The 12619-nt window shown below is 38.6% G+C and overlaps 2 protein-coding genes across 22 annotated transcripts in view; one reads left to right on the top strand and one right to left on the bottom strand.

Annotated features, from left to right (window-relative positions):
• The window catches only part of SEL1L2 (SEL1L2 adaptor subunit of SYVN1 ubiquitin ligase), a 138344-nt gene extending 126334 nt beyond the window's left edge, over positions 1-12010 (bottom strand). For 5 of the 18 annotated variants that reach the window (XR_012018208.1, XR_012018207.1, XR_012018206.1 and 2 more), the window contains exon 1: positions 6819-6986. Coding sequence is in view for 6 of the 18 variants with exons in the window: in XM_072800027.1 (XP_072656128.1) it covers positions 6819-6876 (58 nt within the window). In the remaining 12 variants the exon portion in view is untranslated. Of the gene's footprint in view, positions 1-6696; positions 6767-6818; positions 6988-11825 lie in introns of those variants that run through there. The other 13 variants (XM_072800021.1, XM_072800019.1, XM_072800026.1 and 10 more) reach the window with 8 other exon arrangements.
• Positions 12011-12305: 295 nt separating this feature from the next.
• Positions 12306-12619, top strand: part of MACROD2 (mono-ADP ribosylhydrolase 2) — a 1923575-nt gene continuing 1923261 nt past the window's right edge. For all 4 annotated transcript variants that reach the window (XM_072800037.1, XM_072800036.1, XM_072800035.1 and 1 more), the window contains exon 1: positions 12306-12606. In XM_072800037.1, the coding sequence (XP_072656138.1) occupies positions 12561-12606 (46 nt within the window). In that variant the 5' untranslated portion in view covers positions 12306-12560. The remainder of the gene's footprint in view (positions 12607-12619) is intronic.

The following is a 12619-nucleotide window of genomic DNA, read 5'->3' as shown; positions in this document are numbered from 1 at the left end:
TAGTGGGGATGGGGGTAGGAGTCAGACTGCTAGGCTGCAGCTGCTGTTGTTTCCAACCAATGATCCTTTCTTTTTGCTCCAGAGCTCCTTCCCTTTTCCTGAACCCATCGGTACATCATATCTAGCCATATTCTCTTTTGTACATTTGGGAGGAAAAATTTCTTCTTTCAAGTCCATTCCATCTCTTATTTTGTCTTTTAGGTATTCATAGTTTATTTTTCTTTCTTTTTAAAAAATATTTTATCTATTTGTTCATGAGAAACACACAGAGAGAGGCAGAGACAGGCAGAAGGAAAAGCAGGCTTCCTCTAAGGAGCCTGATATGGGACTTGATCCTGGACCCTGGGATCATGCCCTAAGCCGAAGGCAGACGCTCAACCCCTGAACCATCCAGGCATCCCTAAAAATAATCTTCAGTCAGGGAAGCTGCAGGGCGTATACTTTTCCCATTTTGGGAATATTCTCTTTAAGCCCAATGCTGTAATTTTGGCGCCAAGTCTGTGAGGCAGACTTAAGACTTAAGGAAGTCTAAACAAACCAGTTTTTCTGGACTACCATATCTTCTTTGGATGATGAACTATATAAATCAAATTAGATGGCTACAGTAAATAAATTACAGATGTCAGTAAAATTATAAAATCAATGAAAAACTGATAAAATGCCACTGATAGGGTTTATGTAATCATCCTACTGCCAAAATAACTGGTTGAAAAGTAAATAATCACCCAGCTGTTTATTCTATACAGAAGCAAACATATATATACTACATTTTAAAATGTTTGAGTGATGGATTGAATTTTTTATTTTTCATCTGGCTGCTTGGTAGCATGTAGAAACAGCCTGCGGCAAGTAAATATGATTATGAGGCAAAAACTCAAGAGCAGTCCACTTTGTAGAATACAGACTTAGAATAACTAACAGGTGATACAGAGTAAAAACAAAACAAAACTTGAATCCCACTGAAGGATTCAAGTCTCACTACACTCTATTCTTCAGGGTTTTGAAAAATCTGTAAATTTAGACGAATACGAAAGTCTGCATGATCTACCCCAGGTTTTGGAAATGTGTTTTACAAATTTTAAAGTGTTACAAGTGCTAATTTTAAAAATTGTTGACAATCTGGTGAGGGGGTTAAAAACTAACTCATTTATGAGGCCAACATGCATAAGAAAATAAAGAAAATAAAGGTTCAATGTGCTACAAGGAAGGGCTTGGAAAATTTTTTTTTTTCTTTTGGTAGTAGAACTTGAGATGGACCTTAAAAGATGAGCAGGATATTGTACTGTAGACTTATGGTGGTGTTGGGGAAGAAAATGGGATGCCAGTACATTCCTGCAGATGGACCATCATTGCAGGTTGTCTGCAGAACAGATTGAGAAAGACATGCAAGTAAGAAAGGTAGGTATAATGAGTAGCTGATAGTTTGAATTAGTTGGAATAAAATATGTGTGTAACAGAGACAAAACAGAAAGAAGTTGGGATATAATTGCATAGAGTTTTGACGGCTGGACTAGATGTTGGAATTTTATTCTGCATAAAGGAGGTGCCTGAAAATTATGATCAAGTCTGGGGTTTAGGAATATTATTTCTGGCAGTACTGTATTGTGAATAAAAGAGAAGAGTTAAAAGTTCAGTCGTATAGCTAAAAGATACTGAGACTCTAAATTGAGACATGAAAATGCATAAATGGGAGAAGCACTGTGGAATTGACAGGATCTGGTGAAGGAATAAAGGAATTAATAATTGTAAAGGATTTGGAGATTCTGGCTCTAGAACTGGCTTTGCAGAATGACCTTGGGGAATCAATTTCACCACTCTGGGCCTCAGTCCTACATCTATAAAAAAAACATTAAATTAGATGATAGTGCATTATAACTGCATGATTATACAATTTTGAGGTTTTGTGCTTGAGAAGTAGTGGACTAGGGAGGGATATTGATGCCATTAATAAAAGATATACCAAAGAGGAACTAACTTTGAGTTTGAATTGAAGACTTTTGCTGACCATAAACTATTCATGATCATCATACAACTGACCTATACATCTAGAGATCAGGAGGAAGGTCTAGGATGCAAATACATATGTAAAAGAAGCTGGGGCTTGGGAGAGAGTGACAGACATAGAATATGAAAAGCAGGAGAGCCATGCACTGAACTTTGGGCATAACATTTAATGGGAGAGTTGAGAAAGGCAAACTAGTAGAGTGCCTAAGATTCTATATAGGTTCAGGGGGAAAGAAGATGGTGAATAGTATCAAATGCTGCATAGAGATAAAGTAGCAAGAACAGTGAGAGGCTACTGGATTAGTCATCAGTGGGCTATTGGTATTCTTTGAAAGAGCAGTCTCAATGGATAGGAAGTAGATCTTAGGATCAATCAGGAACAGGCAGAGGGCTGTCACTGGCAGAGAGAATTCTGGGGGCCGGTATGTGACAAGAGAGACATATGAACCCTTGTATGGGGATGCCTGAGTGGCTCAGCGGTTGAGCGTCTGTCTTTCGCTCAGGGCGTGATCCTGGGATCCAGGATCGAATCCCACATCGGGCTCCCTGCATGGAGCCTGCTTCTCCCTCTGCCTGTCTCTTCCTCTCTCTCTCTGTCTCTCGTGAATAAATAAATAAAATCTTAAAAAAATGAACGCTTGTATGGAGAAAATGGAGAATTGGGAAGAGGGTCAGAAGAAGGCAGTTCCTCAAAGCAGCCTGTGTAATGGGAAATAAAGCTGTTTGGCCATTAATGGGTTTAGTAGCGGTGGGGGAAGGTCTATTCCTCCAGCTTTCCTTAGCTTGAGAGCTGCCCTCCCCACAAGGAGTGCTGTCCTACTGATTTTAAAGAGTACTAGTGATTGTAGAAGTAGTAGTAGAACTGTAGAGTTGTAGAAACCTTTCAGATGAACCTAGGTTATGAAGAAAGAGCCTTACATCTTTTAGGAGAATTCACAAAAGAGAAATCAGCTTCCTTACTGATCTATAAGCAGTCAAATTTCTCTACGTAGTTAACAATCCCACTGTAACACACCTGCTCTCTCTTGCTTGTCTTCAAGGAAAGATGCTCCAGATATTTGCAATGCATTCACCCCCCCTTTTAGAAGTATAATGTAAAAGAACTGAAAGAAAGCATAGGTAACTTAGAACTCCTAAATTTCACAAGTTATTCAAAACAGCACTGGTAATAGCAAGCCTATTTCTGAAGCACTAACATATAGTCTGCTTGTACTGCTTAGGCTCAGTATCCTATGAAACATGTCCAGGAATTGGCCTTTATGTGACTCCTGTTTGGACCTGACAGGGAACTAGATAATGGTTGCTAGACAATTGCTTTCTGAATTCCGATTAGTTTGAGATCGATGAAAACTTGACTTTTTCAACTGGGATAGAGTTGCTGGGTGGGTGTCGGGAAAGAGAGTTGCAATAAACTTTGTTTTATTTTATTTTATATTATTTTATTTTTTCTAATTGTAGAGCTTGTATGGTAGTGAAGAATTACTACTAAAAAAAGATAGACAAGATAGAGAAACCTTGGATCCTTGATTACCTGGAGCCAGAACTTCTGGGAATGTCTTTGTTCTGCCTAAGTTATATACCCTATATTACTTTAAATCAGAGGCTGGGTTGGTAGGGTGGAAAGAGAAAAACAACAACATACTATTGATTTTACTTTCATTTTCTAAGCCACACTTTGGGATAAACTATCTTCCCATCAGCATCAACTACTTTATTCTGAGGATTTACCAAAAGGCAATAAAAAAAAAAAATCTCAGCAATTCTTTTAGAACTTTCCGTAGGCGAATGCAGTCAGGAATAATTACATGGTGTGGTAGTTTCCCTCTCTCAATATTTTTATATAGGTGAAGTCAAAGTACATTGAGCATTAAGTGAAAAAAATGTCTAGAAAAAACAATATGCAAATTTACAATGTTTATTTGAATGAAAAAAAGGCAGACCTGTTTGTTTTGCCTAGAGAATTAGAGGTAGAAAGGCAGGAAAAGAACAGTGGGGTTAAAACCTGTCTGTGTATGAATCTTAGGTCTTTTAGCACTCACTTGTAAAGTAACTCTCTTCTCCCCTACTAACTACTTCCCTGGGTTTCTGTAGACCTGCAATCAATAAATCAACTGTTGAAAACTCAAGTTTGACCCTGCAAAGTGCCACAATCCAGAAAGAACTCTAATTATCATTACTGTCTCTACTTTCTCTCCTATTCACTCATATCAATATCAGGTTTTGTCCCTGTTTCTCTGTCCTGGAAAGGTAAAGATTCCCCAGCTATTAAATCCAGGGGTCACTTGTTGACCCTTGCCTCACTTCCTAACTCTAGCACTTGGCATTATTGGACATGTCCATCTTCTCAGCACATTCTCACTTTGGACTCTTATGTCACTATTTTCTCTAGCTTTGTCATCCATCTACTTCTCTCAGTCTCCACTACTATTGCTATAGTTAAGTCCTTATTGTGGCATCTCACTGTGGTTTTGATTAGCATTTTCTCAGTGATGAATGATGTTTAACATTTTTTGATGTATTTGATGGCCATTTTTGTATCATCTCTGGAGACATAGTTATACAATTCCATTGGTACATACTCAAGAGAAATGAAAGCATATGTCCAAACAGAAAACTTGTACACAAATGTTTAATGCCCATTTAAAAAATTGGGTTGTCATTTTGCCAATGAGTAGTAAAAGTTGTTTCTATGTGAATACTAAACCTTATGGATGTATGATTTGCAAAAATTCTCTCCTGTTTTTTAGGTTACCTTTTCAGTTTCTTGATGATGTCCTGAAGCATAACCGTGTTTAATATTGATGATGTCCAATTTATCGGTTTCTTCTTTGCTTGTGCTTTTGGTGACATACTTGAGAAATCACTGCCTAATCCAAGGTTACAAAGATTTATCTCTGTTTTCTTCTAAGAGTTTTAAAGCTTTAGCTATTATATTTAGTACTTTCACCCACTTTACATTAATTTTTATGTATGGTGTGAGGTAGTTATCCAAATTCTTTTTTTTGCCTGTGGCTCTGTAGTCATCTCCATTATCTGTTGAAGACATTATTCTTTCCCCTATCAATTGAGTTCTCTTGGCATCTTTGCCAAAAAATCAATTTACCATGTAAATGTGAGGGTTTATTTCTGAACTCCATGATATTCCATTCATCTATAGGTCTGTCCTCATGCCAGTACCATACTGTCTTGATTACTGTAGCTTTGTAATAAATGTGAAATTGGGAAGTGAGTCCTCCAAATTTGTTCTTTTTGTTTAAAAAATGTTCATTTCTGTATTAATTTTCAGATCATTTTCTTAATTTCTGCAAAGAAGTCAGCTGGGATTTTGTATTGATCTGTAGACCAATTTGGAGAATATTGCTGTCTTAATATTAAGGTTTCCAATCCACAAACATGAGAAATATTTTCATTTATTGGGGTTTTCTTTAATTTCTTTCAACAATATTTGTAGTTTTCAGAGTATGATTTTTCACTTTATTAAATTTATTCCTAAGTATTCTATTCTTTTTGATGCTACTCTAAATGGAACTGTTAATTTCAGTTTTTGTTTGCTCATTGTGACTGTAAAGAAATAGAGTTGATTTTTGTATATTGACCTTTTATTCTGCAACCTTGCTGAACTCATTTCTTAGTTCTAACAGTTTTTTAGTGGATACCTTATGGTTTTCTATACATAAAATCACATCTTTAATGAATACAGATAATTTTACTTCTTTCTTTCCAATCTTTATGTCTTTTATTTCTTGTTTTTATCTAACCGCCTTAAGTAGGCTCTCCTGTATGTTGAAATGAATGCACAGAAATAACCAAAATGTTTTTTGTTCCTGATCTTAGGGGAAAGTATTCAGGTTTTCACCATTAAATACATTAGGTGTGGATTTTTTTTTTTTTTTTTTAGTTAGTTGACATTACAGTGTTACATTAGTTTCACGTGTACAACTGAGTGATTTGATAGGTTTATACTTTATGCTACATCCATCACAAGTGTAGGTAGAGGTGTAGATTTTTTGAAGGTGCTTTTTATTAGGTTGAGGAAATTTCTATTTCTAATTTGTTGAGTGTTTTATCAGAAAGAGGTGTTGAATTCTGTCAAATGTCTTTTCTGTATCAGTTGAGATGGTTGTGTGGTTTTTGTCTTTTATTCTATTGATGTATGTTACAGTAATTAATTTTTGGATATTACATCAAACTTGCATTCCTGGGTTAAGTAAATAAATATTTCTTAGATTGAAATCATGATGAGTAAATTATCTGAGGATTGAGTAAAAATTAATTAATAAATGGCCAGAGAAGCCTGCAAAATAATTTCCATTTTAAGATAGTAAATAGTTAGGAATCATGAAAACTTTGGAAGTACAATTGTTATTGTCAAAAGATTAAAAAAGTATTGCAAGAATATAAATTAATGCACTTTAGCACTCTTTGAGTTCTCTACTTTTCCATTAAAGTCCTGGAACCAGATCTTCATAATACTCTGGATTTAATAAAATTTAACAATCTGTCTTAAATATCCATACTCTATAAAAATTACTATAGTGCTTTCCTTGTAGATTTGTTAAATCTTTTTTATTTTTTCTTCTCTCCCTCCGTCCCTTTTGCTCTTTCACTCTCTCTCTCTCTCTCTCATACATACATCCTTTCCAAGTATTGTCCTAAATAATCTATCCTTCTTGGATATTTTGAAGTACTTACCCAAAAATGGTATCAATTGCAAGTATTGTGTGGTTACTTCTGATCTTCTAATCAGCTTCCACCCTTACTGCTGTTAAGGAGAAAAGACCCTCATAGACAACCATAAGGACAGAAAAACTTACTTTTAATTATGACCTCAAGAATGACCAATATCTCCATTAACAGGGACAAGGGCTTCATCTTCTCCTACGCAGCTCGTCTTCACTATAACACAGGCAGAACTAGGTGGCTGGCCCTCAAGCTTCCTCTTTCAGGTCTGGGGGGCGGTGTGTGTGTCAGGATTTGGTTGCTAAGCAACCATTTCCTTACTCTTGGGCCAATGAGCTGCCAGGAAGTTCCTTTCAACTGGAATGATGACAGCTGCTGAAGAGAGCAGGCTATGGGGAGGGAACCATATCTAGTCTGCTACTCCTCTGGTAGGAGATAATGGGATAGGTTTGAGATATGTAAGAGTTGCTCTCTGAAAGCAAAGGAAGAAACCTGAAGTCTAATTTGTACATGTCCACATGAACAATAATGTTCAAATAATATTTAGAACCACTAGAAGTTTTTTTTATTTTACCTTCAGCAGTGCAAGCTGCACTTATATGAAAACACAATTAAGTATATGAGCTGACATGACATCATCCTTTACTCTAATATCTGAATGCTGTGGTGGACAAGAACCATATTGACTAAGTCTGCTTTCGTCCCTATCTGGATGAAAATATTTATCTTCCATTGGAGAAAGGTACTGTTGAGGTTTTATTGGAACAAAGGCAAATGAATCCCAGTGATCAATGACTTTTTTTTTTTTTTTGGTCTTTTTTTTAGAAAAAGGCATTTTATTACACTTTCATTAAAAGGTATTTAAAAACACCCTCTTCAGTATCTTTAACAATATGGTATTTCACAGGTGGGTACCCTCAAGGCTGGGACCAGAAATGATGATGAATATCTAGGTAAAAGCGGTATGCAAGGAATGGAGCTAGCTGAGGAAATTATACCTAAAATATGCTAAACTTTTACAGTGTGCATGGGTAATTACTTTAGAAAGAGACATATTTATTGCCTTGAATTTCCAGGTTTACTCCTTTTACAAATTAGTTTCCCAGTGCTTCAATATGTCTCTGTCTTCCTTTTATAAGGACACTATGATTACACTTAGGGTCAACCATAATAATACAGGATCATTTTCCCATCTCAAGATCCTCAATCACATCTGCAAAGTCCATTCTACTAAATGAGGTAACATTCATAAGTTCCAGAGATTAGGTCCTGGAATCTTTGGGACTATTATTCAGAATAATCCCTAGTATCTTTTCCTTTTACCAGAGGAGTTCAAAATGGGATTTTCCTAACTCCTGTACTTTTAAAAAGTACCTAAATACAATTTAATTAAACTCTTAAATATCATTTGGTAAACATTCTCCAAATAATCTTTTTTTTCATTCCCCATTTGGATCCAGATTCATAAGCATCTTTAAGCAGATGATTTTGCCTCCTACTTTTACTGAAATTGAGCTCATTGGACCTATCTGCCCTCCACTTCCTTTTTATTTAAAATTTTTTTGAATCTCTTTTCTCTTTTCTAATTCATGACAAAAAGATAAAATTTCTATATTCTATATTCTAAGTTCCAGACTTCTCTCACTTTTGATTCTATCTGCATTTACTTCATCTTTTCCTGGTATTTCTTTCTAACATTTGTCCTTTCCTCTCTCTCTCTCTCTCTCTCTCTTTTTTTTTTTTTTTTGTTTCAATCTTTTGGCAACAATCTTCTTAATTAAACACTTTTTATTTCATTTCTCTTGGAAAAATTTTCTTTTGGTTCTGGTATCCTTTCAACTACATCTCCTCTAATTATTCTCTAGCCTCTAAACATCTGAAAAAAATAGTATACAATTGCTGCTTCTTGTTGCTCTCACTTCTTTAACTGTTTTTATTTTCACTGATTTACATAGACTATAAATCTAATAGTCTTTTCTCAGTTCTCATCCTACTTGATCTCTGTGAGATATGTGACATTTCTGACAATATCTTCTTGAGAATATATTACCGGTTTCTCTGAAAACTGAATTACAACTATTTTTCATCTTTCTTGAATACCTCCTAAGACCCTATCTCCAGATATAATCACACTGTCAGCTGAAGCCATTCAAAGAGATAGGGGATGCTGGAAGAAATCTAAGTGTGGAGGAGGAAAGATCATGAGTTCAGTGTGGTACATGGTACATTTTAGGTACTTTTGAGACATTAAATATTAATATTTAATACTTTTGTATAATGTTATTTTGTCAGAATAATTATACTTAATGCTGAAACAAATACTCTCTAAATATCAATCCCTTAACATAATGAACGTTTCTTGTTTATGTCATAGCCTAATGTGGTATTCCTTGGATCCCTGAGATACTCCTTTAAGCAGTGTCTCAGGGATCCAAGCTCCTTCCTTCTCAAGATGCTGCTTCAGAGATCACCATGAAAAGAAAAGAGAGAATATGGATGAGTGTACAAAGGATTTGATGGTTAGGCCTAGAAGTGGCATACATCACTCTTGCCTTATAACTCACTCAGTTAGTTACGTGTCCTATCTAACTTCAAGGGAGGCTGGGAAATATCTTCCTATGGGTCAAGAGAGAGAGAAAATTGTATCAGTAAACATCTCTGCCTCATTTACTAGGTGCTAGTCACTTCCAGTGTTTTAACTTACTTCATCCTCATAATAATCAAGGTAGATACTATATTTTCTTTTTTAAAAAAATTTTATTTATTTATTCATGAGAGACACAGAAAGAGGCAGAGACATACACATATAGAGAGAAGCAGGCTCCCTGTGGGGAGCCCAATGTGGGACTTGATCCCAGTACACCAGGATCACGCCCTGAGCCAAAGGCGGACGCTCAACTTGCACTGAGCCACCCGGGGATCCCAATACCATTTTTTTCATCTCCACATAAATAATTTAAAAAAGCAAGAGGGAGAGACTGAGTAACTTGCCAAGAGTCACATAGTCACTAGGGTGAACCCAGGATTTGAATCCAGATGGTCTGGTTTCAGATGCTTTTCAACCAGTTCATAACACTGACTCTTAAAGTTGAGGTTCAATACATGGTAGCATGTATAGGTATAAAGTTCAAGAAGAAATTTTTGCTGAAGATAATAAATTTGGGAGTCACTGGTGTAACTCAGGGTTTCCCAATCTCAGCCATGTTGACATTTTGGGCCATATGATTCTTTGTGGCAGTGAGTTGTCTCATGCATTTTAGGATGCTTAGCAGCATCCTTGACCTCTGCCCGCTAGCATTCTTTTCCCAGTTGGGACAACTGAAAATGTGTCCAGACGCTGCCAGTATTCCCTGTGGAGTAGAACTTCCCCTGGATTGAGAAGTTATAAGTTATAACTTATTCAGTTATAAGAGTAACTCTTATAACTGAACCGTGAACATGGATGAAAATATTCAAAGAAAAAGTATACAGTGAAAAGAGACAAAGGGCTAAGACTAAGCCTTAATGAACTCCAAAATGTAATGGCTAAAAAGGAGGATGAGCCAGCAAAGGAAACTGAGAAGGAATGGCCATACAAGAGGAATCTCAAAGGGTGACAAAAATTGAAGGTAAAGAATGCCGCAAGAAGAAATGACAGATTAAGACTGTTAAATGCTGCTGAGTGATCTTGTAAGAGAAATTAGCAAAATGTCCATTAAAAAGCAGATGAAGGTCACTGGTCACCTTAATAAGAGCTATTTTAGTTGTTTAATAGGATAGAACCCAGAAGAAAATGAACCGAAAAGCAGAAAGTGGGATGTGAGGAAACTGACACAGTGGGTATTGATAACCTTTTGAAAAGGAAGGATAAGCAGTAGCTGGAGGGTGTTGTGGAATCACAAGAGGAATTTATTTATTTTTTAATATAGAAGTGACTTGAAAAAGTTTAAAAGTTGATGGATGGTTCCAGTTTCTTGAGTTGACATGGAACAAAGAATAATCAGTAGCATTGTATAAGGTTCCCAAGACAGCATAGGTGGTGGACTTACAGGCTGGGGTGGAAACAGTCTCCCTCTTGTAACAAAGGGGAGAGTGTCCAGTCTGATGCACTTTCCTGCAGACACTTTACATACAGCATTTCTAAATAAGAACTCAATATATTTCTCACAAAATCTGCAACTGCTTCTACATTGCCTAATATTATTAATAATAGTGCTTTTCTCCTCTTATACTATTTCACAAAACTCTTACCTTCCTTCTCTTCCTCATTCTGTTCCCAAAATCTATTTCATTTCCAATTTTTATTGATAGTACTTTTGTGTCTTCAGAGCCCTCATTTTATTTCCACTGCCAAAAAATAAGTGCATATTTTTATTACTAGCCCAAATGTCACTTCCTTCTTCAAGCCTTCCTTATTTCTCCCAGCCAAATTCACATTAAAAGAAAAACAGAGGCAGAGGCAATGTTGAAATAAAAATCATTACCTTACTATGTCATGAATCCTACGCATGAGTGTCCTGTTACCCAAACATTTCTCTCCTTTTTTTTTTTTTTAAACCTTGATAGGACCTACCTCTTTCTTCCTGTTTTCTTATATTATAAAAAAAAAAATTGTTGCAAATATTAGTTCTTACACACTTGGCTTAAACACTACACATATAACAAGGCACCCCAATTGTCAAATAAATGTGGAGTCACTACATCCACCAAGTCAACCTTGTAGATGGTCTGATATTTAGAAATGCAATACATTTGGGGGAAGGAGTTGCCAAACTTCCTCTAAATTCTAGGTCACCCTACTGTTGTGGACTCTATCCGAACTGGATTTTCAGAACACCAACAGATTAGTTTTAGCCAGAATCAAGGCAGCTCTTTAACCCAGTGCCTTAATTCGAGGCAATTGCTGGTGGATAGGAAGACCTGACTCCGGCTGACGCCCACTTGAAGCTGATTTGATGTCAGATTTTTGTTTCCAATATGACATTTTGGTGGGCCACTGCTCCGTTCCTACGAGCCTTGTTTAGTCCCGTTGATCTTGGGTCTTTCCAAACTTCACAACACTCCGGCGAAAAGTAATTTTTACTAAGAGAGGGAGGGCCTGGTTGTGTATGGTCCGGAACTATTTCCCGACCCTTTCTCTTCTTCGGGTTATATTTACTCACCAAGCGGAAAGGTTTCAGGTTATCCGGTAAAGCCCACCCCGCCGGGTCAGTCAGCGTAGGCGCGGACACTGCGCGTGGGCTCCGTCCTCCTCCCAGCTTTACGCTCCTCGGCCCCGCAGGCCGCCTTCGCCCGCTGATTCGCCGGTCACCGAGCGCGCTCGGCCCGACAGGCCCCGCCCTCAGGTCCCCCGGGCGCGGCGAAGCCGAGGGAAGCGCCAGAACCTCACGCTCCTCCCAGGCGTCGGCGCCAGGCCCCGCCCCCCAACGCGAGGCCCTCTCCGGCCTCCTCGCGCCTCGGCTCCGCCCCCTCCAGCTCCCCAGCGTCCTCGGCGTCGGGCCCGAGCCTGCGCCTGCGCGTGCGCCCTGGGGCCGAAGTCGGGGCGCGCGGTGCCCGGAACGCGGAGAGCGGCGGGCGGTGCAGCCAATGGGAGGCGTCGCTGCCTAGCGGCTGGGAGGCGGGGCCTGCGCGGGGGTTAGGTTAGCGCGAGGCGTGACCTAGTTGACAGGCTCTGAGGTGCTGCTGTGGTGGCGGCCGCGGGGCTGAGGCGGGTGGGAGCCGACGCCGAGCGCGGGCTGAGGGGAGAGGGCGGCGACTGGCGAGCGGCGCGGGACGCGGAGCCTCTTGCACTTTTTTCCTCCCGAGTGCCCCCTCCCACCCCTCCCACTCCACACACACCCTGTTTGCCCGTGAGCCTGGGGAACTTGCAGCTTAAAGCCAGCCACCCCCACGGCAACATGTACCCCAGCAACAAGAAGAAAAAGGTGTGGAGAGAGGAGAAAGGTAACCGGCCCGT

This window comes from Canis lupus, chromosome 26 (assembly GCF_048164855.1).
Source record: "Canis lupus baileyi chromosome 26, mCanLup2.hap1, whole genome shotgun sequence".
In the NCBI taxonomy this organism is placed as follows: domain Eukaryota; kingdom Metazoa; phylum Chordata; class Mammalia; order Carnivora; family Canidae; genus Canis; species Canis lupus.
The sequence above is the reverse complement of the archived record's forward strand: the minus strand, read 5'-3'. Positions and strand labels throughout refer to the sequence as shown.